The following is a 23,477-nucleotide window of genomic DNA, read 5'->3' on the forward strand; positions in this document are numbered from 1 at the left end:
ATTAGCTTCAACAATGTGATCTTGCATACTTACCCTTAAGGTCATACATGGGTCTCTTAAAAAGTTTATTTAACATTGATGACTTTTGGAATCTTGAAAACATTTTAGAATTCTTATAGGGGTATGTTGGTCATTTACCACCCCAAATCTTGGTTAAATCTAGACATATTCCAATGGCCTTGTAACTTTGTATAAAATCTTTGAATCATGACATATTCAAATGGACTTCTAAGTATGTTATAGAAGAAAGCAACTCATCGAATCCAACAACCAAATTTAAATTGGATATGAGTTGCCCTCTAATTAGAGAAAATCTGTTTGGCATAAATTTTATAAAATTCAATCTCGAATTCATGAAAATCTAGAAGTTTTTAACGTCGATTTAAGGTCTCTCTATAAAGCCTGAAGTAGGAGCTTTCATTTGGAGCAAGAATCGAGCTAAGTCGAGCCTTCAACTGTGAGTTGTTATAGCCTCTGAGATTTTGGGTTTCTTACTCGCAGGATTTCTTCCAAATTTGATAGCCATAGTCAACCATTTTCCTTCAAACCTGCTTTTGCACCTTCTAAATGAGACTACCCACAAGTTTGGTGATGAAATAAAGTGTTGAAGGTGCCTCAAACACAACTTCTCAATTTGGTCCATCTTTAAAGGAAGATGGTTGAAGCTTGAAAATTAAATCAGAGGCTACATGCAAATTTTTCAAGAAACCTATCATGTTTGATTTTCGAACCTCCAAGGAATATTTCCGTAGAAGACCACGAAGGTTAACAAGACTCAGAGCAAGTCCAATTAAAGAAAATTATTTTCGTTTAAAATTTGGGAGTAAGGATCGAAGTCTTACTTACAATCCATTTTCTTCAAAATTGACCCTATCTTTGGCTTCAGAAGATTAAGTTGAGTGCTTTTAATGAAGAAATCGAGAGTTAATACGTCTTAGATAATGATGCCTAAGGAGGATCGAGAGTTAATTCTGCTTTCTCGAATAAGTTGCAGACGGAGGATCAAATTCCAAAATTAAGACCGCGCTTTAAGACATCACCATACTTTCATCTTTTTGAAATTGAAAAAATAGATAATATTTTTATACACTTCCAAGTTTATATGTATAGTACAAGTCCTAACTTTTATCTATTATGTATGTGAATTTTAAGTGAGATTTGAACTCGGGTTACTGGATTCAAAGTCCAATGTCCTAACCACTAGACCATGGGACCACAAATTTTTAAAGATTTGTGTGTCATAAATATATGAACTTTAAAAAGAATAATAGTATCTTATTTGTTTCTTATAGATCACTAAATTTTATAAATGATTTGTGTCTTTGTTTTTAGTTCTGTATTTGATAGTGTAACGCCAAAAAAAAAAAAAAAAAGAAAAAAAAAAAGAAAAAGAAAAAGAAAAAGAAAAAGCGGGGGGCTAAGTCAACTGAGGGGCAAAAAGGTCATTTTGCCCCTCCAGCCCTAATAGGGGTCCAAGGAGAACCCCGTCAGATTCCCTGCAAAAGAAAGAAGGAGTTAGAGAGAAATCAGAGAGGAGTCAGCTGGGAAGATTAACGGACCACCGCCGGAATCCATCTCCAGACGAGACTCGTGCAAGGATTGAGAGGCTAGCAAGGCCAACGCTCCGTCAAAACCTAATAACATTTCGCGAGGTAAGGTTTCTGAACGACATTGCTCAGATATGAGTTTTCCCCTACGTGAATCGATCCTAAAATGTTGAAATCTTCACCTAGGAACAACTCACGCCTGGTCTGTGAAGAAGTTTGGCCGAGACCTCAACCCAAAGGCGGAGATCCGAGAGTCATCCGAGAACGGTGAGCGAACTTCCGACGTTCTTAAATCATCCGATAGTTAAGAAAAAATTATAGAAAAAATACTAGGACGTAGCCTGTAACACGATCTAGAACTTTGCCGAAGGAATCATATCGATCAGATCTACGGATCGAAAGATATGAAAATTGGAAAAAACAGACTGGGTTTTGGTTTTCAGAGGACAGAGAAGAAAGAAGAAAGAGAAAGAAAAAAAATAACGGCCGGCGAGCGGTGGAGGACTGCGACGGGCGCCGGACACGCGTCGACCATCGGCTGGAGCAACGCAGCTCCAGCGATGCGTCGACACGTGTCGCCTGCAAGTCGGGCCGAACCGCAACGTGAGCCGAATCGACCGGACCGGACCGGGTCGGGCCGGCCGACCGCAACTCCGTGTAAGCGAGCGCGCGTGGCAGGCGGTTGTGCAGCCTGCGACTGGCGCCTTCCCGTGCGCGTGGCTACGCACTCCCAGCGCGCGTGGAACGGCCAATTTGGCTCAGTTGTTTTCTGTTTGCCCAATTTTTGTCCCGGTTTCAGTTCTAATACTGTTTTTATGTGAATAGGGACCTAATTTAAAGAAATCAGTATTTTTGGACACCTCACGGGCAAAGAAACGCTAGCAAAAGGGCATGCGTCAACCAGGTAAGTCACCACCCGGTATTTAGGAAGAAATACTTGTAGGATTCGCTCGGATTGCATGGATGCTAGTAGTCCTACTTCAGATTAGCTCTCCATGTAAACTATTAGTCAGATTAACTATTGTGTTTATATTGGGTAAATTACATGAGTGTTGCTGTATGTTTTAAGCTTCCGCTGTATGTGGGCATGCGTTAATTTATGTTAGAATTGTGTATGCCGGGTTTCGGGTGCTTGATGGACGAATTCGCCCCATTGAGCGCGAACTTCGTTTTCTGGGTGCTGGATGGAGGTCATCGCCCCGTTGAGCCGGTATGCCTAGTTTGCATGAATTACATACTATGATGTTAGAAGAAGATTGCATGCACCCTCTGTTAATTGCTAGGGCCCATTACTATGATAAGATTAGGGAATTTCTGTTAGGAGCGATATGCCGCTCTAGTCAGACATAATTTTTCTCTAGAAACTTAGCGGTTTACAATGGCAAGAAGGTACCCGGAGTGTTCATAGATTGCTAGCATGTGAACGGTATCTATAGCTTCGTGGGAGGACCAAGGGGTCCCTGATCAGTCCTTACTGCTCTTAGCCATTTCGCATGGGAAATGTGTCCCCACGTTGTATAGCCCATTAGCTGCATGGGAACGGGTTGGGTCGCGCCCCCCATAGGGGGACTAGATGGGCGTAGGGGTACTCAGCACACCCCTAGGCTAGGTACCATGTAGTCCCAGATAGCCATGTAGAGATAGCACCTCATAGAGAGATACCGACCATATTAGTTTGGCATAAAGAACCTCTAGGCGTTTAATGAAAGAATGAAGAACTAGTGAAACCCAAGGGGCAAGCCCCAAGGGACCAAGATTAGGACCAGATGTCCTAGAACCGAAATTGGAAACCGTGGCAACTTGTTAAATTAAGATGCGAAGAGAGCCTACAAGTAGGTGGCTTACTGAGTATAATCTTTACACTCATCCTTGCTATGTTTTCCTTTTTTTTTCAGGGGCGCGAGGCGTTGGTCAAGAGTGGGCGTGATCAGCCGTGAAGGTTAATAGAGGAATGGGTTGTCCCGGGGCGTCAGTCCAGTCTTAGTCTTTATTTTTATATTTGCATTCTTTTGAAATTTATTTTCCAAACGGTCTTGTGTTCTTTGTTTGTCGTTCGAAAAACTTTATTGGAATTTGATGATTTTCTTTATTTCATATTTAAATCTCTTTGTGCATTTGTGTCGTGTCGTTAGTCACGGTCCGTAGTAAAATATTGGGCTGTGACAAATTTGATATCAGAGCAGTCAGGTTATAGGTCCTGTAGACAGTTAGGATAGAGAGTCGTGTCCTCTGTGACTTCGCTCGTCAATCACATGCCGCTCACGACCAGACGTTCTCATGTGACAGAAACATAGAGACAAAGGCTAAGTTAGTATTTATAGAGTATACCATGACCGACTATGGCATTATATCGCACATTACCTAGGAGATGTGCTATGAATGAATTGTGACCATAGTTCCTTTTTCAATTGTGGTAGATAATGGCACCAAAGAGACGCGAACCGTATGTAGGGCAAGGACCTAGAAGGGGAAGAAGAGAGAAAGTCCAGGACACCTCGATTCCAACACCTGAAGAGGAACAACCTGATTTCAGGAGGAGGTTGGGGATATGCCCCAAACTACCGAGGGGACAGTACCACAGCCATCAAGATAAAAAAGACGCCGAATGAAGGCCAAGGCCCGCAGACTGCTTGATACACCCCCTGCTACTCCCTTCTCTGAAGAGGCCCCATCGGATCCAACCCCGTGTACAGCAGTCCCGCTAAACCAGCCATTAGCCATGCCCTCAGCTGAGATGTTTCAGACGTTCATGATGACGTCAATGGAAAATCAGGCTCTGACGAACCAGATGATTCAAACCATGATGTCTAATCAGTCAACAGGACAAGGGGGCAAGGATTCAGGGACTATGACTGTGGAGTCCCGCTACTTAAGAGGTTTCCAGAGGCATAAACCGCCTTCCTTTGACGGAGGCAAGATGGATCCCATTGCCGCTGAGAACTGGCTAGAGGCCATAGAAACGGCCTTCCATTTTATGAACTGCCCACCAAAGTATGAAGTCCATTGTGGGACATATATGCTGAAAGGAGAAGCACACTTCTGGTGGAGAGGTGCTTAGAAAACCATAGTACCACAAGGAGAGTTTATTACATGGTGTCAGTTTAAAGACGCATACCTCCATAAATACTACCCAATCACTGCCAGAGTGAAAATGCAGGCAGCGTTCCTCGCATTGAAACAGGGAGATAGATCAGTGGAGGATTATGACTTGGAGTTCAATAGGCTGGCAAGGTTTTCTCCAGCCTATGTTAGTTCTGAGGAGTTGAAGGGCGAACGATTTATCGCTGGCCTGAGGGAAGAACTAAGGGGGAATGTGGCATCCCAGTCATCCTTTGTCTATACGAAAGCCCTTCAAGTGGCGACCCTACTCGACTCGCCCCGTATCGACAAGCTACAGTTGGGAATAGCACAATCATCCCACACTGCAGCCCATGGAAAGGGGACATACCCTAGCCACCCTAGAACTGGCAGACCATCCTGTGGCCGCACTGATAGGCGAAGGAGAGCCCCGGTACGAAAACATGACCTTGTGTCCTAATTGTCGGCATCCTCACACGGGGGAATGCAGAGCAGGAACTGGCGCCTGCTACAGATGCGGTCAGGTAGGGCACTTTGCAGTGGATTGCCCTCAGAGAAACGATCAACGTGTCAACCTGCCTGCAGTACAGCATCAGAGGGGCCAAGCTGGCCAACATCAGCAGGGGCAAGCTGTAGCCCATGCAACAACAGCCAGGCAAGCTGACCAGCCTGACGCAGTTGTCACAGGTACGCTACCCATATTTTGTCATCTTGCATTAGTGTTGTTTCATTCGGGTTCGACACATTCATTCGTATCTAAAGAGTTTGTAGAGCTAGCACATCTAGAGAAAGAACTTTTAGAAATTACCCTATCAGTGTCTACCCCTACTCACGAGCTGTTGCTAGCTACCCATAGGGTTAAGGGAGGTGGAGTAACAATAGCAGGGCGTGTCATCGAAGCTACACTGATAGTGTTAAGCATGCAAGACTTCGATGTCATCTTGAGTATGGATTGGCTAGGTGAGAATCACGTTTTGATAGATTGCGAGACTCGAATAATGACTCTCAGGCTCCCGTCAGGGGAAAGCTTTACCTACAAGGGAGCCACTTCCAAAGGTGTCCCGAGCGTCAAAACCTCGCTAAGGGCTAAGAAGTTGATTCGTAGTGGCGCAAGTGCATTTCTAGCCAGCGTGACCTTAGATAATAGTAACAAACAAAAAACCTCATCGGTACACATCGTCAGGGAGTTCGTAGATGTCTTTCCGAAGGATCTGCCAGGTTTGCCCCCAGCTAGGGAAGTCGATTTTGGGATTGATTTAGAACCAGGAACGGTGTTGATCTCCAAGGCACCTTACAGGTTGGCACCTGCAGAACTCAGGGAATTGAAGGAACAGTTACAGGAGTTGTTGGATAAGGGTTTCATCCGACCTAGTGTATCACCTTGGGGAGCCTCTGTTCTGTTTGTCAAGAAGAAGGACGGGTCCATGCGGTTGTGTATTGATTTCAGGGAATTAAACAAGGTCACTATAAAGAATAAATACCCTCTCCAGAGAATTGACGACTTGTTTGATCAGCTATAGGGAGCAACAGTCTTCTCGAAAATCGACCTAAGGTCGGGGTATCATTAGTTGAGGGTCAGAGAAGGGGATATACCCAAGACAGCATTCAGAAGTCGTTATGGACATTACGAGTTCCTCGTTATGTCCTTTGGCCTTACCAATGCACCAGCCGTTTTCATGGAACTAATGAACAGGGTGTTTAAGGAATTCTTAGATACCTTTGTCATAGTGTTCATCGACGACATTCTGGTATACTCCAAGTCAGAGGCAGATCTTGAAATACACCTCATGAAAGTCTTGACAATACTGAGAGCCCAGCAGTTGTATGCCAAGTTCTCTAAGTGTGAGTTTTGGTTGTCTGAAGTTGCATTTCTGGGTTACGTGGTGTCAAGCAAGGGGATTACAATGGACCCAGCTAAGATAGAAGCAGTGATGAGGTGGCCATAGCGGACCACAGTCATAGAGGTGAGGAGTTTTCTTGGGCTAGCTGGTTATTACAGAAGGTTTGTTCAGGATTTCTCCAAAATTTCCTCAGCGCTGACTCGGCTAACTAAGAAGGGCAAGCCCTTTGCTTGGACTCCAGCTTGCTAACAGAGTTTCCAGGAACTCAAGAAGAGGTTGGTAACTGCACCAGTCCTTACAGTTCCAGACGGGTCAGGTAATCTCGTGGTGTACAGTGATGCATCAGGGAAAGGCTTGGGTTTTGTGCTCATGCAGAAAGGTAAGGTGATAGCGTATGCTTCTCGACAATTGAAAGAATATGAACTAAACTACCCCACGCATGATCTCAAGTTAGCAGTGGTAGTATTTGCTCTATAAACGTGGTGGCACTACCTGTATGGGGAAAAAGTACAAGTCTTCACTGATCATAAGAGCCTCAAGTACTTATTCACGCAGAAAGAGCTCAATATGAGACAAAGGCGATGGTTGGAACTGGTAAAGGATTATGACATAGAGATCTTGTTCCATCCAGGCAAAGCCAACGTGGTAGTTGATGCATTGAGTAGGAAGGCTGTGCATACTTCTGCGATGATCACCACACAGGAAAAACTACAAGATGAGATAAAGAGGGCTGGGATAGACGTGGTGGTTAAAGGTGGTAATGTTCAGATGGCACAGTTAACGATACAGCCCACCCTACGAAAGAAAGTTATCGACGCTCAGAGGTCTGATGAACACCTCGGTAAAGTGTGGAGTCAGACTGAGACAGAGAGGCCAGTAGGGTATTCTATCTCCTCAGACGGGGGTCTGCTATGGCAAAACCGCCTGTGCGTTCCCCGAGACGAGGGAATCTTAAAAGATATTATGACCGAAGCCCATGATACATCTTATGTGTTCCACCCTGGAAATACGAAGATGTATCAGGATCTGAAAAGGTTTTACTGGTTGTCCTGAATGAAGAGGGACATAACGGATTTCGTAAGCTGTTGCTTGACCTGCCAGCAGGTGAAGGCCCCGAGGCAGCGCCCAGCAAGATTGCTACAGCCCCTGAGCGTCCCTCAGTGGAAATGGGAAGTAGTCTGTATGGATTTCGTTTCGGGTTTGCCAAAGACAAAGTAGGGTTTCAACGTCATCTGGGTAACTGTAGACAGACTGACTAAGACAGCCCACTTCATTCCAGGAAAATCCACATATCGAGTGGATCGGTGGGCTCAGTGATATATCAAGGAGATAGTACGCCTGCACGGGGTACCAGTGTCCATAGTATCAGACCGGGACACCAGGTTCACCTCTCAGTTCTGGAGGAGTCTTCAGAAGGCACTAGGAACTCAGTTGAGGTTCAGTACAGCATTCCATCCTCAAACGGACGGACAGACCGAAAGGCTGAACCAGGTTTTAGAGGACATGTTGCGAGCCTGCTCCTTAGATTTCGATAAAATAGATAACATTAGTTTAAATAAAAATAAAACAATGCCCTCATCTAATCTAAGGATCAATAAATATAACATGAATGCACCCTAACTTTGGTTCCTTGGCCTTCAATGCAATGTTGTCATCCGTAAATGTGTATCTTACCTTTACTTTAAAATAAGAATAACATGTGGTTTGAGTACTTTAATAACTACTCAGTAAGTAATCCCACTGTTAGCATCGGAATATGAATCACATGTAATATAGTGGGACCTATCCTTTCATAAATACATTGTGGCGTGGGCTTGGGCTTTGCTTTTCAATCCGAGCAGAGTTGAATATGTTGTACTTCCTTACACATGAGCCATGAATGTGTACATTAACCACCAGGTGGATTGGTATAAGAGTATTCTATAGGTCTACCTCGTCGAGCTTGTGCACACTCACACTACCAAATACCATGAAGGCAAAAGACCCGCATAATATCATAAAGAACATAAATATTGTAAGGTATGTGTCTGTACTGATCATAATGGGGAAGTATCCCGATGCACCTCCCATATAAAATGCATGAGATCACTAACATTAAAACACGACATAACGTTCCTATGAGACATACATACTTGATTCTTGTCATATTGTTCATGATTGACAATACATAGGCATAGGGTGTACTAAACATAATATAGAAGTATCTCGATGCACGTGGTATACAAAATGCATGAGGTCCCGTAACATTAAAGCATGACATATATTCATTGCGCTAGTCATACCTCCAATCTATTCCTAGCATAGTGTTTCTATGAGAGATAAATACTTGATTCATTTCATATTTTTAATAATTAACAATACATAATTTTTAATGTCTCATAGTCATAGAGTGTACGTATTAACATAGTTTACATGAAATGATACATGAAGGATCATGCACCAAATAACATCGAACCATAACATTGTTCTGACATAACATAATCCTACAATAGTGTATATGATATCATAGCATAACTTGCATGCAACATATCGTATATCATAGCATATACATAACATACTATATGTCATACAATCATAAAACATGACATGTGCAGGGGCCACAAGTAGCGATGTTCATTCCCTATCATCATCCCCACTGTCCATTTCATTCTCCATTTCCACGAAATCCTCTATTTATTTGTGTGGGGATTAGGGTAAGGGATTCATCGCAAGGAAGTGGCAGGGATCGGATTCCCCATGGAAAATTTTAGTGGGTTTTGAATCCAAGAATCAGTCTTAGAGGAAAAGGCCCAGAGTGTTGAAGATGAAAGGCCAAGAATCTTTAAAGGAACAATGACTTTTTATGGGTCAGGAAACAGTTGCATCGTGATGTAAAAGACCTTAGAAATACATTTGTTATATCTATTGTAAAATGGTAAAGGGTAGAGAAAAAAAAAAGAAAAGAAATAGAGAAGCAATAGAAAAAGTATTTTCAAATAAACAGAGTGTTCTTTGTCTCCTTCTATTATTAGTGTGTGTGAGATTTATTTCACAAATTTGTGAGTTTTCTTTAACAGATTAGTATCACGCCAATGGCGAATGTGACGGGTCAAATGCTGCTACCGTGGCTATCGAAGACTACGAGAATTGGAGCATTCATATAAAAGCTCTTCTCGGTTCTCAAGATGCATGGGAGGTGGTTGAAGAAGGGTTAGAAGAACCAAAAGAGGTGCGATCAAAGGATAAGGGGGCACTGTACATGTTGTTCTGAGTCGTTGACGAGTCGGGCTTTGAGAAGTTTGCCAGTGCAACTACTTCAAAAGAAGCGTGGGACACTTTAGGAAAAATGTTCAAAGGAATCGACCGAGTCAAGCAAGTGCGTCTCCAAACTCTTTGTGGCAAGTTGGAGAACATGAAGATAAAGGAGTCAAAAAATGTATCTGACTACATCATACATGTACAGACTGTGGTAAACCAACTCAACCGAAATGGAAAAATGTTAGCCGAGCCACGGGTTTTGGAGAAGATTTTAAGGTCATTAACCAACAACTTTGAGAATATTGTATGCGCGATAGAAGAGTCAAATGACCTAGCGACGTTCATAGTCGACCAGCTAGCTGGTTCTCTCGAAGAACACAAGCAACGTAAGAAGAAGAAGTAGGAAACACTCGATCAAGCACTTCAAACCAAGGCGTCAATCAAAGATGAAAAGGTACTCTACTCTCAAAATTTTGAAGGTAGAGGTTGTGGCCGTGAAAATAGTAAAAATGGTCATGGTGATCAAGGCAACAGCCATGAAGGATACTATAAGAAGAAGGGATAGTCGAGCCAAGCAAATTGGCATGGAAGAGGACGCAGTCGAGGAAGAGGTGGCCGATCAATTTACTCCAACATTCAGTGCTATAAATGTCACAAATATAGTCACTTTGCGAACGATTGTAACTCCGACAAATGTTACAATTGTGGCAGAGGGGCATTTTGCAAAAGATTCTCGAGTCAATAAAAAGGTGGAAGAAACAATCAACCTAGCCTTGGATGACGCAACAAACGAAGGTCTTCTCTTGATGGCTCAAAATGAAGATCGGAAAGCGAAAGAACACGATGCAGAAAAATACGATGGTGGTAGTTATGAGGTGGTGGAATCCATTGGAAATGAGGGGATATGCAGCGGATTTTGCAAAATCGCGATATCGGAGAGGAGAAAATTGAAGAAGGAATCTGGATTGAACACGCGATCAGTGAACGAGCCAAAGAAACATCTAGATCATCAGAAGGAGAACAGAGATTTAGAGCAACAACCAAAATCTGTCGTGGATAAATCTGTGGAGAAGTCTCAATTACAGACGTTGAAATCGTCGAACGAGAAGCCTTTTGAAGGAGAAAGTAGACATTGAAAAAGAAAAGAAAGCTTTTAGAAATGGAGACTGAAAGGTTAGAGAATGGGAAGGTAATTTCTGCTGATGAATCGTGGGTACAAAACTGGAGGTGCGCGCTGGGAAGTGAAATTCTTTACATTGAAGCGTGGCACCATGCGGATCGGGTCGAACATCCTTTGAGTCAAATTGGGTTAGACGTGGGCGTGGGTCAGAAGAGCTACCACGTGTCGTGCATACCGAGTGGAGCCGTGTCACTTTACAATGCGCTTGACGCGTTATTCCACCCAATCGTCAACACGTGTCCCTCAGGCTGTCTGACGCGCTTTCCCTCCCCCAAGTTAATTTTCTCCCCTGACTACAGTTAATATGGCCTTCAAAGTCAGTTCATTTACCTCCTTGTTCCTAAAAATATGTAATTGTTGAACCTACGACCTTCACATTATTAGCACGACAATCTAACCAGCTGAGCTAATAGGTCATAGGTTTTATGTACATTATAGATCGTTAGCTCGTAATCCAGTCAATCGAGTTTTGTTTACATAACTTCATGCATAATAAACTTAAAAAAGTCGTTATCTTTTAAAGTTCGTAGTGTTTTAACTCGTATCATGAAAATATATTATTAAAAATTAATGAAATTGGCCCATGCAGGTGTCGAACCTGCGACCTTCGCGTTATTAGCACGACGCTCTAACCAACTGAGCTAATAGGCCATAGGTTTTATGCACATTGTAGATTAATAGCTCCTAATTTAGTCAATCGAGTTTAGGTTACATAATTTTATGCATAATAAAATTAAAACTTCAAGTCATTATCTTTAAAGTTCGTAGTGTTCTAACCCCGTATCATGAAAAGATATTATTAAAAATTAATAAAATTTGGCCTATGTAATTGTTGAACCTACAACCTTCATGTTATTAGCATAACAACCTAACCAACTAAGCTAATAGGCCATAGGTTTTATGCACATTGTAGATCGGTAGCTCCTCATCAAATCAATCGAGTTTCGCTTACATAATTTTATGCATAATAAACTTAAAACTATAAGTGATTATCTTTTAAATCTAGTATCATTAAATATATCATTATTGAGAATTAATGAAATTGATCATGCAAGTGTCAAACCTGCCGTAGCTCCTAATCTAGCCAATCGAGTTTAGGTTACATAATTTAATGCATAATAAAACTTAAAACTCTCTAAATTTAAGTCATTATGAAATTAGCCCATCCAACCTTCGTGTTATTAACACGACCAACTAAGCTAATAGGCCACAAGTTTTATACTCATTGAAGAGCAGTAGCCCCTAAACTAGTCAATCGAGTTTAGGTTACATAATTTTATGCATAATAAATTTAAAACTTTAGGTCATCATCTTTTAAAGTTTGTAGTGCTTTAACCCCGAATCATTAAAGACATCATTGAGAATTAATGAAATTGACCCGTCCAAGTGGCAAACCTGCATCCTTCACACTTAATTAGTGCGACGTTCTAACAAACTTAGCTAATGGGCCAAAGGTTTTATGCAAATTGCAGATCTATAGCTCCTAATCAAGCCAATTGAGTTTATTTTATGCATAATAAAAGTTCAAAACTTTCTAATTTTAAGACATTATTATTTAAAGTTCGTAGTGTTGTAACCCCGTATCATGAAAATATATTATTAAGAGAATTAATGGTATTGTCCCACTGTAAAAGGGAGGTCCATCACTTCATTTTACAAGCCCACTTGAATTGTTTAAAGTTAGTCGAAGAATACATTTTTTGACGGCTCTATGTCAATATTTTGGCTGATCAGGCTTGGGTTTGATACGCTCGGACCCTTTCTTCTTTCAATTTTTCAAAAGCTTAAATTAGTATGACTACGTTTTGGCTAGTTAAAGTTTTAGAATCGAGTTTATATTATTAATGCCCAGGTAGGTTTAGTTAGTCTATATACTTATGAGTAAGTTTAAATTATTTTATGCAAAAGTAGTTGAGTTAATTTCCACAGTAGAATTTTAATTTATGATTGTTGGACTTCTTAAGAAAAATTAAAATTTAGAGGTCAGCATTAAGCTAACGTCAAATGGTCGTAGTAGCTTCGGCTTAGGTTACCCAAGTAAGTGGCCTTACCATCATTTGGCTATAATTATGTGTTGTATGGTGACATGTGCTCGTGGCTTTGCACATTGTAATAGCCCAAGTCCATCGCTAGCAGATATTGTCTTCTTTGGGTTTCGAGATAGCTTTACGCTTTTAAAACACATAGAGAAATTTTTACACTCTTATAATATAAAGAATGAATTTTTACACTCTTATAATATAAAGAATGTTCCCCTCTCCCGCTGTTGTGGGATCTCACAATCCACCCTCTTTATATAGAGGTATCAAGTTGGCTTAAGGGCTCATCTTGTTATATTTTTTGTCTCTGATTAGCCTCCTATAATCGATATGAACACTATTATAAAACAAGTCTTGAAACCTAGTTAAATATCTGATTCATAAAAATTAATTAAGCTATGGGAAATTAGTGAGCCCAACAACATCACTCTAACTCACACAACTATATCGAACTCCGAGAAAACCTTTTAACCTTGCCTTCTTGGTTCATATGCTTGAGGGAACCCTTGTTTCTACATGTATGTATAACTATCTGGATCAGCTCTTAATGTTCAATATATCGTTGGGTGGGCCCATTCTTTCCTCTTAATGACTAGAGCTATTGCTCTCTAAAACAAATGTTAAGGAGTGTGAAGTCCTGACTTAGTAGCTCATGTGTCTATGGCTCGGTCTACCTTAACCAAGTTGTCCGGGCCATAATCTAAAAAAGTTCAAGTAGATTCAAGGCTCAGATCGCGTGTAGGAATTAATGTTGGAATAACTTAGATATAACATTCAACCTTAATTCAAACCTTCCTAATTTCTCCCCGGTGATTTAGTTTCTTCCTTTAAGTAGATCATGACTTGATTCGTCTATATGTATTACTCTATCTTTTAAGTCACAAACTCTAAACCTTGCTAAAGTATCCAATCATTGACCACTTTGCTCATACAACCTCAAAGCTTCCTCTTACTATTTGTGCATAAACATCTCAAAATAAAAAAAAAAAAATGTTATTTCCTCAAATTTCTTGGTACTTAATAAAACTTTCATTTAAGGCTGATATTGCACAAGCATAATAAATGTTCTTATATGTAGTAAAACTTGAGATACTTAGAACAATTTCATATACACATCTTGTCATTTGGTATTCATAACAAACCTTGATTCTTATAAAAGGTTTTTAGGGGTTGTTTCGTCATTTTTCTTAGAGTTCATACCTCAAACACGTTCTAATTTCCTCATGTGATCTTGCATACTTACCCTTAAGGTCATAAATGGGTCTCTTAAAAAGTTTATTTAACAATTGAGGTCTTTTGGAATCTTGAAAACATTTTAGAATTCTTATAGGGGTATGTTGGTCATTTACCACCCCAAATCTTGGTTAAATCTGGACATATTCCAATGGCCTTGTAACTTTGTATAAAATCTTTGAATCATGACATATTGAAATGGCCTTCTAAGTATGTTATAGAAGAGACACAACTCATCGAATCCAACGACCAAATTTAAAATGGAGATCAGCTGCCCACTAATCAGAGAAAATATGTCTGGCATAAATTTTATAAAATTCAATCTCAAATTCACGACAATCTGGAAGTTTTTAACGTCGACTTAAGCCCTCTCTATAAAGCCTGAAGTAGGAGCTTTCGTTTAGAGAAAGAATCGAGCTAAGTCGAGCCTTCAACTGTGAGTTGTTATAGCCTCTGAGATTTTGGGTTTCTTACTCTTGGATTTCTTCCAAATTTAAGAGCCATAGGCAACCATTTTCCTTCAAACCTGCTTTTGCACCTTCTAAATGAGACTATCCACAAGTTTGGTGATGAAATAAAGTGTTGAAGGTGCCTCAAACACAACTTCTCAATTTGGTCCGTCTTTAAAGGAAGATAGTTGATGCTCGAAAATTAAATACGAGCCTACATGCAAATTTGTCAAGAAACCTATCATGTTCGATTTTCAAACCTCCAAGGAATACTTCCGTAGAAGACCACGTAGGTTAACAAGACTCAGAGCAAGTCCATTTGAAGAAAATTATTTTCGTTTAAAATTTGGGAGTAAGGATCGAAGCCTTTCTTTAGCTTTAGAAGATTAAGTTGAGCGCTTTTAATGAAGAAATCGGGAGTTAATACGTCTTAGATAAGGTTGCCTAAGGAAACAAAATTCTGCTTTCTTGAATAAGTTGCAGACCGAGGATCAAATTCAAATTAAGACCATGTGCTTTAAGACATCACCATCTTTAAGTTTCATAAAGAAATCGAGGGGAGAAATGCTAAGGCGAAGACCATGGGACAATCTCCTAATGTATCATTACTTTCATCTTTGTATCAATAGACCATGGGACCATAGATGTTCATAAAATTTGTGTCTTATAAATTTCTGAAATTGAAAAAATAGACAATATTTTCATACACTTTCAAGTTTATATCATTTCTAAACAATATATAATATGTCAAATTAATTACTTTATATATATCTAACCGAGTTTCTACACATTAAAATCAATTACTTTAATAAATATAAAGTTGAGTTTTATATCTATTATGTACGTGAAATTTTAAAGTAAAGAAATATAGAAAAGGTCCTACCAAGATTTTGAACACGGGTACTGGATTTAGAGTCCAATGTCCTAACCACTAGACCATGGGGCCACAAATATTTTAAGAATTGTGTGTCATAAATGTGTGAACTTTAAAAAGAATAATAGTATCTTATTTTAAGAATTGTATGAACTTTAAATGTATGAACTCTAAATTTTGAAAATGATTTGTGTCTTTGTTTTTAGTTTTGTATTTGATAGGGTTTCAACGCAATAAAATCAATTAATTTATTAGATCATTTGTACAATTATTCAACCATTCTTCTTCACACATTTCCATCATACTTTAATAGAGTTCATAGAAAGATTATTTTGAAAGAAATTTAACCTTAAAAAAAGATACGTATTAATATATTGTAGGTAACATAACTGAAGTAGAAAAATCAAATTATTTGTGTTTACTCTATTTTTATAAAAAAAAGATAATAATGAAACCCATGTGCTACGTATTAATATATCAATGACTATTTAGATCTAAACAGTTACTTAGTGTTGTCATTCTCAATTTGTTAATACAATCTCTAATAAATACAAAGTTAATAGTGAGAAAAGAAAAAACAACCAAAGTTATTCTCCAATGTGAGAATCTCAACTCCCATTTTAAGTAGAGATTTGTATCTTCCTCTTCTCTCGAAAATGAGACTTGATATGGTGTTAATTATAAGCAGTTTTGGAGTACTCTTTATTAACTCCAATTTGGCGTGGAAGGGTTGGATGGAAACTCAACCTTACCGGCACGTTCTTTTTTGGCATATTTTTTTAGGACTGCACAATATCTCACATTTATATTAAAACAAATAATAGGAGAGAGAAGGTAACGATCCTATGAACTGATGAAGGTGAACGTTGGGCAGACAATGGAAGTCAGAATAGACAATAATAGGGCAGTTGAATGTTTTGAATGTTTTGAATTTTAAGTTAGTACATGATAGGACATATTGGATTTCAGTCAATTTTGTTAGGTGTTTGTGTGAAGCTTGATTTTCCTTTAAAATGATTGAATTTCATGTTTTGAATTAATTATGTAAGTCCATGGCCTTATTTTAAAAATGTCTATTATGAATTTATGCATTTATGTGCAGGCATGAGTTGACGTCACTAATATTTTATGTTATGATATGAATGATATATATGTTGTGAATCTACGTTGCGATATGAATGATATACAATGCTTGAACCTTCACATATTACACCACGCATATTATGTTAACATGTTCAAGTTGTGCCAATGAGACATTGATAAACCATGTATATTAACCATAGAAGATTTGTCCCATATACGTGTGTATGTCTCATAGGAATGCTATGTCATGAAAAATAAAATGGATGTATGATTTTCATCATAACTATTTATCATGATTCGAAACTATAGGACCTCATTCATTTCACATGTCACATGCATCGAGAGACTTTCTCGTTATGATTATGTACACTATGATATTATGCATGCTCCTTCCCCTTTGTGGTTTCTGGCAACGTGAGTGTTCGCGAGCCTACCATCAAACCAATGAGGTATGTATACAAGCTCACTTAATGGGTCCATGTGCGCATGTGTGTTTCGTGTATAGAAAAGTACTACACATCAAACCTTACTCGAACTTGAAGTAGAGAATAAGGTCATGATGTGTGATGTCCCACATTGGTTGGGGAGGAGAACAAATCACCCTTTATAAGGTGTGGAAACCTTCCCCTAGCAGACGCGTTTTAAAGCCTTGAGGGGAAGCCCGAAAGGGAAAGCCGAAAGAGGACAATATCTGCTAGCGGTGGATGTGGGTCGTAACATCATTGCTTCATTTAAGGGTGTAATGCCTCTAAAAATTTGACCTAGATTTAGAATTTGAATCAACCACCCGAATTTAATTTGGAGTAGTTTTACTCTCATTTACCTTTCGCATTTTATTCACATAGTAAATAACTAAAACAACTTTATTTTCTTGGTTGTTCTCACAAAGGTTTGTTCCACAAAAGCAATAAAGATCTGACATTTTCATCCACTAGATCATTATTTAATAAGGTTGAGAACAACCATTTTCCCATGCGTGCAAGAACTAAAATTTGTTTAGATGATTATTAAACAATGAAAAGCCATTACTATCTGCCAACCATATTCCATTACTATCTGCCAACCATATTCATCTTTCATTAACCCATTGATTAGAAAGCCATGTTCCCTTTTCTGATCAGAAAACCTCGAATGAAGCATGCCCTAATTTGCTCTCAAAGTCACACCAAAACAATGTCGTTCGAAAAATATTATCCTTAAAGTCCCAATAGAATTGGGTTCCTGGATTGAGGATATGCATGCTTAAGTCCATAGCAAATCCAAAATTTTAGGTTAGATACACCCAAACTAAGATAAATATATACATATAAATTTTAAGAAGTATACGAAAATAAAAACATTAAAATATGAAAATAAAACCATTAAAAACCTAATAAATATTATGTAAAAATTAAATAGTTTAATTTTTTATTTTTAAAATTTCAAAACTTCAAATAAAAACCTATATCTTCGTCTTTTGATTTGCAACGAGTATGAAGAGGCGGATTTGAAGGATGGTTCCAAATCACAACTTCCCACTTTGTCAATGAAATGAAGTATGGTTCCAAATCACCACTCCCCACTTTGTCAATGGAAGTTGAGAATTGCATGCGCTAAAGCCAGCTTTACAAATTGAACCCATATATTTTCAATTCTTCAATTCAAAGTTCCTTATAAAAATATCTTTCAAACCAAAAACCAAAATTTTTAATGATTTTTTCCATTTTTAATTTCCTCTTTTAAAATTCTACTTAATTTCTTACCCATTTATTTCTACTCTCTATCATATGGATTTTTACTCTATTCTTAATCCAAATGGTCAAAGTTTGTTTAAGTTAATTTGATTCAAATACATTGAAGGACATGAGTTCTATGAGTAAAATAAGAAACCCAATTCAAATTTATTTAGCTCATTTTACTTATTACTATAAAGTTATACGTTCCCTTTTTCTTTACAAGGGCTCGTACAATATTAAGTTCATTACAAGGGCTTCGTTTTGATTTGATATCCTACGGTTCTTAAATATGGTACCCAAGCTTGTTGTAGCCATGATCGAGAGCCCAATAACTCTTCATCTTTGATCTCGGTGTTTATCCATGATATCATCAACGGTAGTATTCATTTCTCTTTTAATACGACCTAGAGAAGTTAATAAAAGAATTGTTTCGACAACTTTACACTTCAAGAGTAAAAAATTCTACCGTTTATATCATTTGTTTAAACATTCTTTCTCTCATTACACGTTCCACACAATGATGAAAACATCCCAACAACTAAGAAGAAAAAGAATTAAGGAAGGTAACTATTTTCAAGAGCTCGTTGTGTTCTTACCATTGAAGCAGAAGGCAGATTACTTTTCCCAATCCAAACCGTATCAAAACTCTCTCTTGTTTCAGACACCTTCTCCATATCCTCCACACTAACCTCAAAACCGCCATTAAAACAAACCCCACCAAAGCTAACCCACCATTCCTTACCAGTTCAGAGAAGTCAAGCCGACTTCAGATAGTTGTGAAGTCACTTACCAAGGTAGCTAAGTTGAAGTCCCCAAATCATACTTGAAGCTAGTTCAATTTTTTCCTTTAAAATCCAAGTAAACCTATGTAAGTTCACGACACCGAATTAGCCCAGATCAAATTACGTCGTTTAGCTACTATGTTTAAGTAAACCTATAATTTTTCTTATAATATTTTAGTTTTTTGAAACAATGATCGTACTCATCTCAAAACCTTTTTGAAATGTCAAAATCGACTTCAAGAGGGTAACCAATTGTAGGATTGGGTCTAAAAATGTCAAATAGGGTTAAAAACCGATATCCTGAGTCAAAAGCGCCAAATATAAGTCGCAAGACAAAGTCGAATAAAGTTTTAGGCTCGAGATTTGGTAAGGAAGACAAAACGTTGAATTTTTTAACCCTCTTAGGTCTGAGAGGTTAGGCCCTTACGAACCAAACAAACACCATAAACGAGATTTGGGGGAGGAGGAGACTCGGAAACGGAGAAAAAAGGAGGAAAAAGGACGTCGAAACGACGTGATTGAGGAGAGAGAGAGAGTCACCGAAAAATTCTCTGGTAATCGGGGTGAGGGAGACGAAGTGTGACCCGAGATCCGACTCACGACCCACAGGCAACCCTAACCGAGGTGAGGGGTGGAGAAGATGAAGTCCACCGGTCAGACCGAAACTTGAATACTCGCAACCTCATTATAGCCAAGCAACCTCATACCTAGTTTGCTTCAGTAACCTAAAATACAAAGCTTCAGCCCAACAATGCAGTAAGATACCCACTAGCAACCAGTCCAGTAGTCTAGTTCCTCTGTGCTTGGCCCAAAAACCCACATTCAAACCAAAAATACACTGAACACGGCCCAGCCCATGATCCACTACACAAACTTGTGTGCCCACATGAACATTCAAGACCCGTGCCTCAACCCACTTCGCGACCTGCTCATGTGTCAATGTCCCTTAATGACAGGGTCACTACTACATACACCGGCCCCTTCGGCTTAGCTTCTCGAAATTCTAGGCTAAAAAATGACATATTTGGCTCGATTTGACATTTTTGACACCAACCTTTACGTTTTTTATCTTTCTAAAGCTGATTTTTTTTTTAATATAGGTAATTATGAGTCAGTTAATAGAGGGCCTAGTGGACAATTTCTCTAAATCCTAAGATGATGGACGGTTATGTCAAGGACGCCAGTGTATTCCAGTAATGGAGGAATTAAGGAGCCTGTGTATTCAAGCAGTGGGGGAATTAAGGAACGAGATATTGACAGAGGCTCACAACTCATCATTTGCTATGCACTCAGGTAGTACAAAAAATCAGAGTGTCCTTGAGATTCGGGCGTAATGGTAAACTTGAACAATATTAACTTTTGTAGAAGCTTGGAAAATCACATCGTGGCAATTTTAAATCTCTAGTGAGTTCAAGTGATTTCAATAATGATAAGATTGTATTTTTATTTTACCTTTATTTGAGTTGTCAGAAGTGGGATTTGAACGCACACCCTCTAATCCCGCATTAGTTGGAGAGGGGAATGAAGTATAGCTTACAAGAGTCTTTAAACATCTCTCCGGTAGGCGTGATTTAAAATGATTCTGACTGCGATATATAACGGAAAAAAATGGACAATATTTTTTAGCGGTTGGAAAAGGGAACGAAACATTCCTTCTAAGGATGTGAAAACCTCTCCCTAGTAGACTCGTTTTAGAATTGTTCGGTTGATGGTGATACGTAATGGACAGAATCGGACAATATTTGTTAGTGGATGGATTGTGAGATTGAACATAGGTTGGAGAGGGGAAGAAACATCCCTCGTAAGGATGTGGAAACCACTCCCTAATAGATGCGTTTTAAAACTGTGAAGTTGACCGTAATACATAACAAGCCAAGGCTGAATATATTTACTGATGGTGGGCTTGAGCTATTACATTAGCTGGAATAGCTCAGTTGGTTAGAGCGTGTGGGCTTTAACAACAAGGTCTGGGTTTGAGCTATTACAAATGATTAGCTGGAATAGCACAGTTGTTTAGAGCGTGTGGCTGTTAACCACAAGGTTGGAGGTTCAAACCCTACTTCTAACTATGGGAATAAGTCTACCTACTCCAAATTAACTGAAGGTAAATTAGAGGTGAATTGTTTGAAGTGTGAGTTAGTGACGGTTGCAGGTGTCGACCTACTCCAACGTAGGCAAGGCACCTCTGCGCAAATGACGATGTCGAGATGACGACCATGGGATGCGTGGAAACGAGTGGAGAAGATGAAGTCCACCTGCTCGGACCCAAACTCGAATACCAGCAACCTCATTCCAGTCAAGCAACCTACCTCATACCCAATTTGGTCTAGTAACTAGATACCCAACACAGCAACATACCCAATTTGGTCTAGTAACTAGATACCCAACACAGCAACCTGATACCAACCAACAACCAGTTCCTCTGTGCTTTGCCCAAAAACCCACATTCAAGCCCAAATACACAGAACACACCCCAACCCACGGATCCACTACACAGACCTGTGCGCCCACATGAACATTTGAGACCCGCACCTCGAACCAGTTCGCAACCTGCTCATATGTCAATGTCCCTCAGCGACAGGGTCACTGTTGCATACACCGGCTCCTTCGGCTCAGCATCTCAGAGTCCTAGGCTAAAATATGGTGTACTAGGCTTGGTTTGACATTTTGACACCGACCTTTACGTTTTTTTTCCTTTTGAAGCTTATTTTTACTTTAATAGAAATATTTAAGGTCAGTATAACGTCTTATTTCTAAAGTTCAAGTTAAATTAGATTAGAAATGTAAATTACTAACGAAGTGAGATGGGCGTTTTAATAGAAAACAAATCTCGACAACACTTGGAGTAACTTCGAGAGACAAAATTCAAACGTACTTGAAAAAATGTCGGCCAAGACCATCCAAGTAAGTGGCCTTACTATCGGCTAAGTCGGACAACTTGATTTATCTATGACGACACATGCCCAGTGGTCCTTGCACGTATCATTTATGCTTTATATTTTATGAGGTGGTGACTATGACTATGTTATTTGATGATGCTGTATGATGTTATATTATGTTATATGATGATGTTACATGATGATGTTGTATCATGATGATATGATGATGATGATGCATGATAAAATGACGATGTAAGATGGAAGATTATAAGATTGATTAATATGACATTATTCCGTATTAAGACGTGGTGCATGTATTAAATGACATGATGCACTATGAGACTGAGTATTTTTAAGATACAACCCTAGCCAATGTTAATGATGATGAACGTATGAAGGCCAAGGCATGCATATTACGTAGAGTAATATGTGAAGTGTATATAGGGTTGTGTCATAAAGATGTTCTAAAGATGAAAAACCCTAGGGACCTCATGCATTTTGTGTGTACATATACATCAAGTTACTTCCCATTTATGATGATGAGTACGGATGCTTACACTACGATGATGATCATCATCATGCTTTGCATGACACTCAGGGGTCTGCTGACCCTTAGACGTCGCTACAGACAGTTAGCTCGACTATGATGGTTAACTCAAACTTGCATGCTTGCCACGTAATCCCATAAATTTGAGTGAAATTTTGAGTGTCAAAATTTGGTAATCTCAAATTAGCATGAACATGCAAATATCTCAAAACTCTCGGTTTACATATATTAAATTTCTATCAAGTTTCATCACTCACCCGATACCACAATCTTGTTCTAAGGCTGGAGAATAGTAGGAAAGATACTAGTGGTGGTTCGAAACCGTTCATGAGGAAAAAGGAATTTGAACTACAAAATGTTAGTATTCAAACTCATTGAGTTTTAATGCTTTTGAACATGCTAGCTAATTTACTATAATTGATGTACTTAGAGTGCCTAAGATCCAAATTGCTTCCGCACGTGTTATAGTAACACCATCAAAATGAACCTAAATTGACAACATAATTTATGAACAAATGAAACAAAAAGATATTTAAAAAGAGAGAAAACCCAAAAAGTAGCAAGTTCCCTCAAACACCGAAAATGGATAGCCATTGACCACGAGAAAAACACACAAAATGGAAGAAAGAGGGTGCCAATGAAGGAGTAGGGAAGCAAATGGGGAAAAAGAAATATAAGGGAGATGGGGGGCTTTGGAGGCTTCAAAGGTAGATTATGGTGGGCAAAAATATCTCTAGATGCACTAAATTTTGTCACGTAGCATACATTGGCTAACAAAATAAGCAAGCGTCGGAAAATTTATCAATTTCTTTCGATGCTTGTCAATTTAGTTGACATTGTCCATGAAATTTTGTGCTTTCAGAGAGATATTTCTTCTAACCATGGTAAACCAAATATTGATTCTCATCTTTACTGCATTTCCATTTATCGCATAACAAATTATCGGAAGATTTAGAATATGAGCATTGTAGTCTACTAATTCTCGCAGAGTTC

General features: G+C 39.0%; 1 protein-coding gene and 1 non-coding gene across 2 annotated transcripts; one reads left to right on the top strand and one right to left on the bottom strand.

Moving 5' to 3' along the window:
* Window positions 1-4,698: 4,698 nt before the first annotated feature.
* LOC147786284 (uncharacterized) lies at window positions 4,699-8,001 on the top strand. Its single transcript, XM_087120863.1, has 7 exons — window positions 4,699-4,902; window positions 4,976-6,085; window positions 6,194-6,553; window positions 6,719-6,925; window positions 7,022-7,370; window positions 7,490-7,664; window positions 7,746-8,001. Exons 1-7 carry the CDS (start codon window positions 4,699-4,701, stop codon window positions 7,999-8,001), a joined length of 2,661 nt encoding a protein of 886 aa, XP_086976989.1.
* Window positions 8,002-11,460: 3,459 nt separating this feature from the next.
* TRNAI-AAU (transfer RNA isoleucine (anticodon AAU)) lies at window positions 11,461-11,534 on the bottom strand. The gene has a single exon. It is a non-coding gene; the product is annotated as a tRNA-Ile (tRNA).
* Between the last annotated feature and the right edge of the window lie 11,943 nt (window positions 11,535-23,477).

The sequence above is a fragment of the Cucurbita pepo genome, unplaced genomic scaffold (assembly GCF_057944985.1).
Source record: "Cucurbita pepo subsp. pepo isolate OVF unplaced genomic scaffold, ASM5794498v1 scafford_2, whole genome shotgun sequence".
In the NCBI taxonomy this organism is placed as follows: domain Eukaryota; kingdom Viridiplantae; phylum Streptophyta; class Magnoliopsida; order Cucurbitales; family Cucurbitaceae; genus Cucurbita; species Cucurbita pepo.

Excerpts from the sequence above, each read along its gene's own strand:
- LOC147786284 (XM_087120863.1), top strand. The coding sequence starts at position 4,699 with ATGCAGGCAGCGTTCCTCGCATTGAAACAGGGAGATAGATCAGTGGAG. Across the intron at positions 4,903-4,975 it reads TCTATACGAAAGCCCTTCAA|CCCATGGAAAGGGGACATAC; the intron begins GTGGCGACCCTA and ends CCCACACTGCAG. Across the intron at positions 6,926-7,021 it reads ATGATCTCAAGTTAGCAGTG|AAAGAGCTCAATATGAGACA; the intron begins GTAGTATTTGCT and ends TTATTCACGCAG.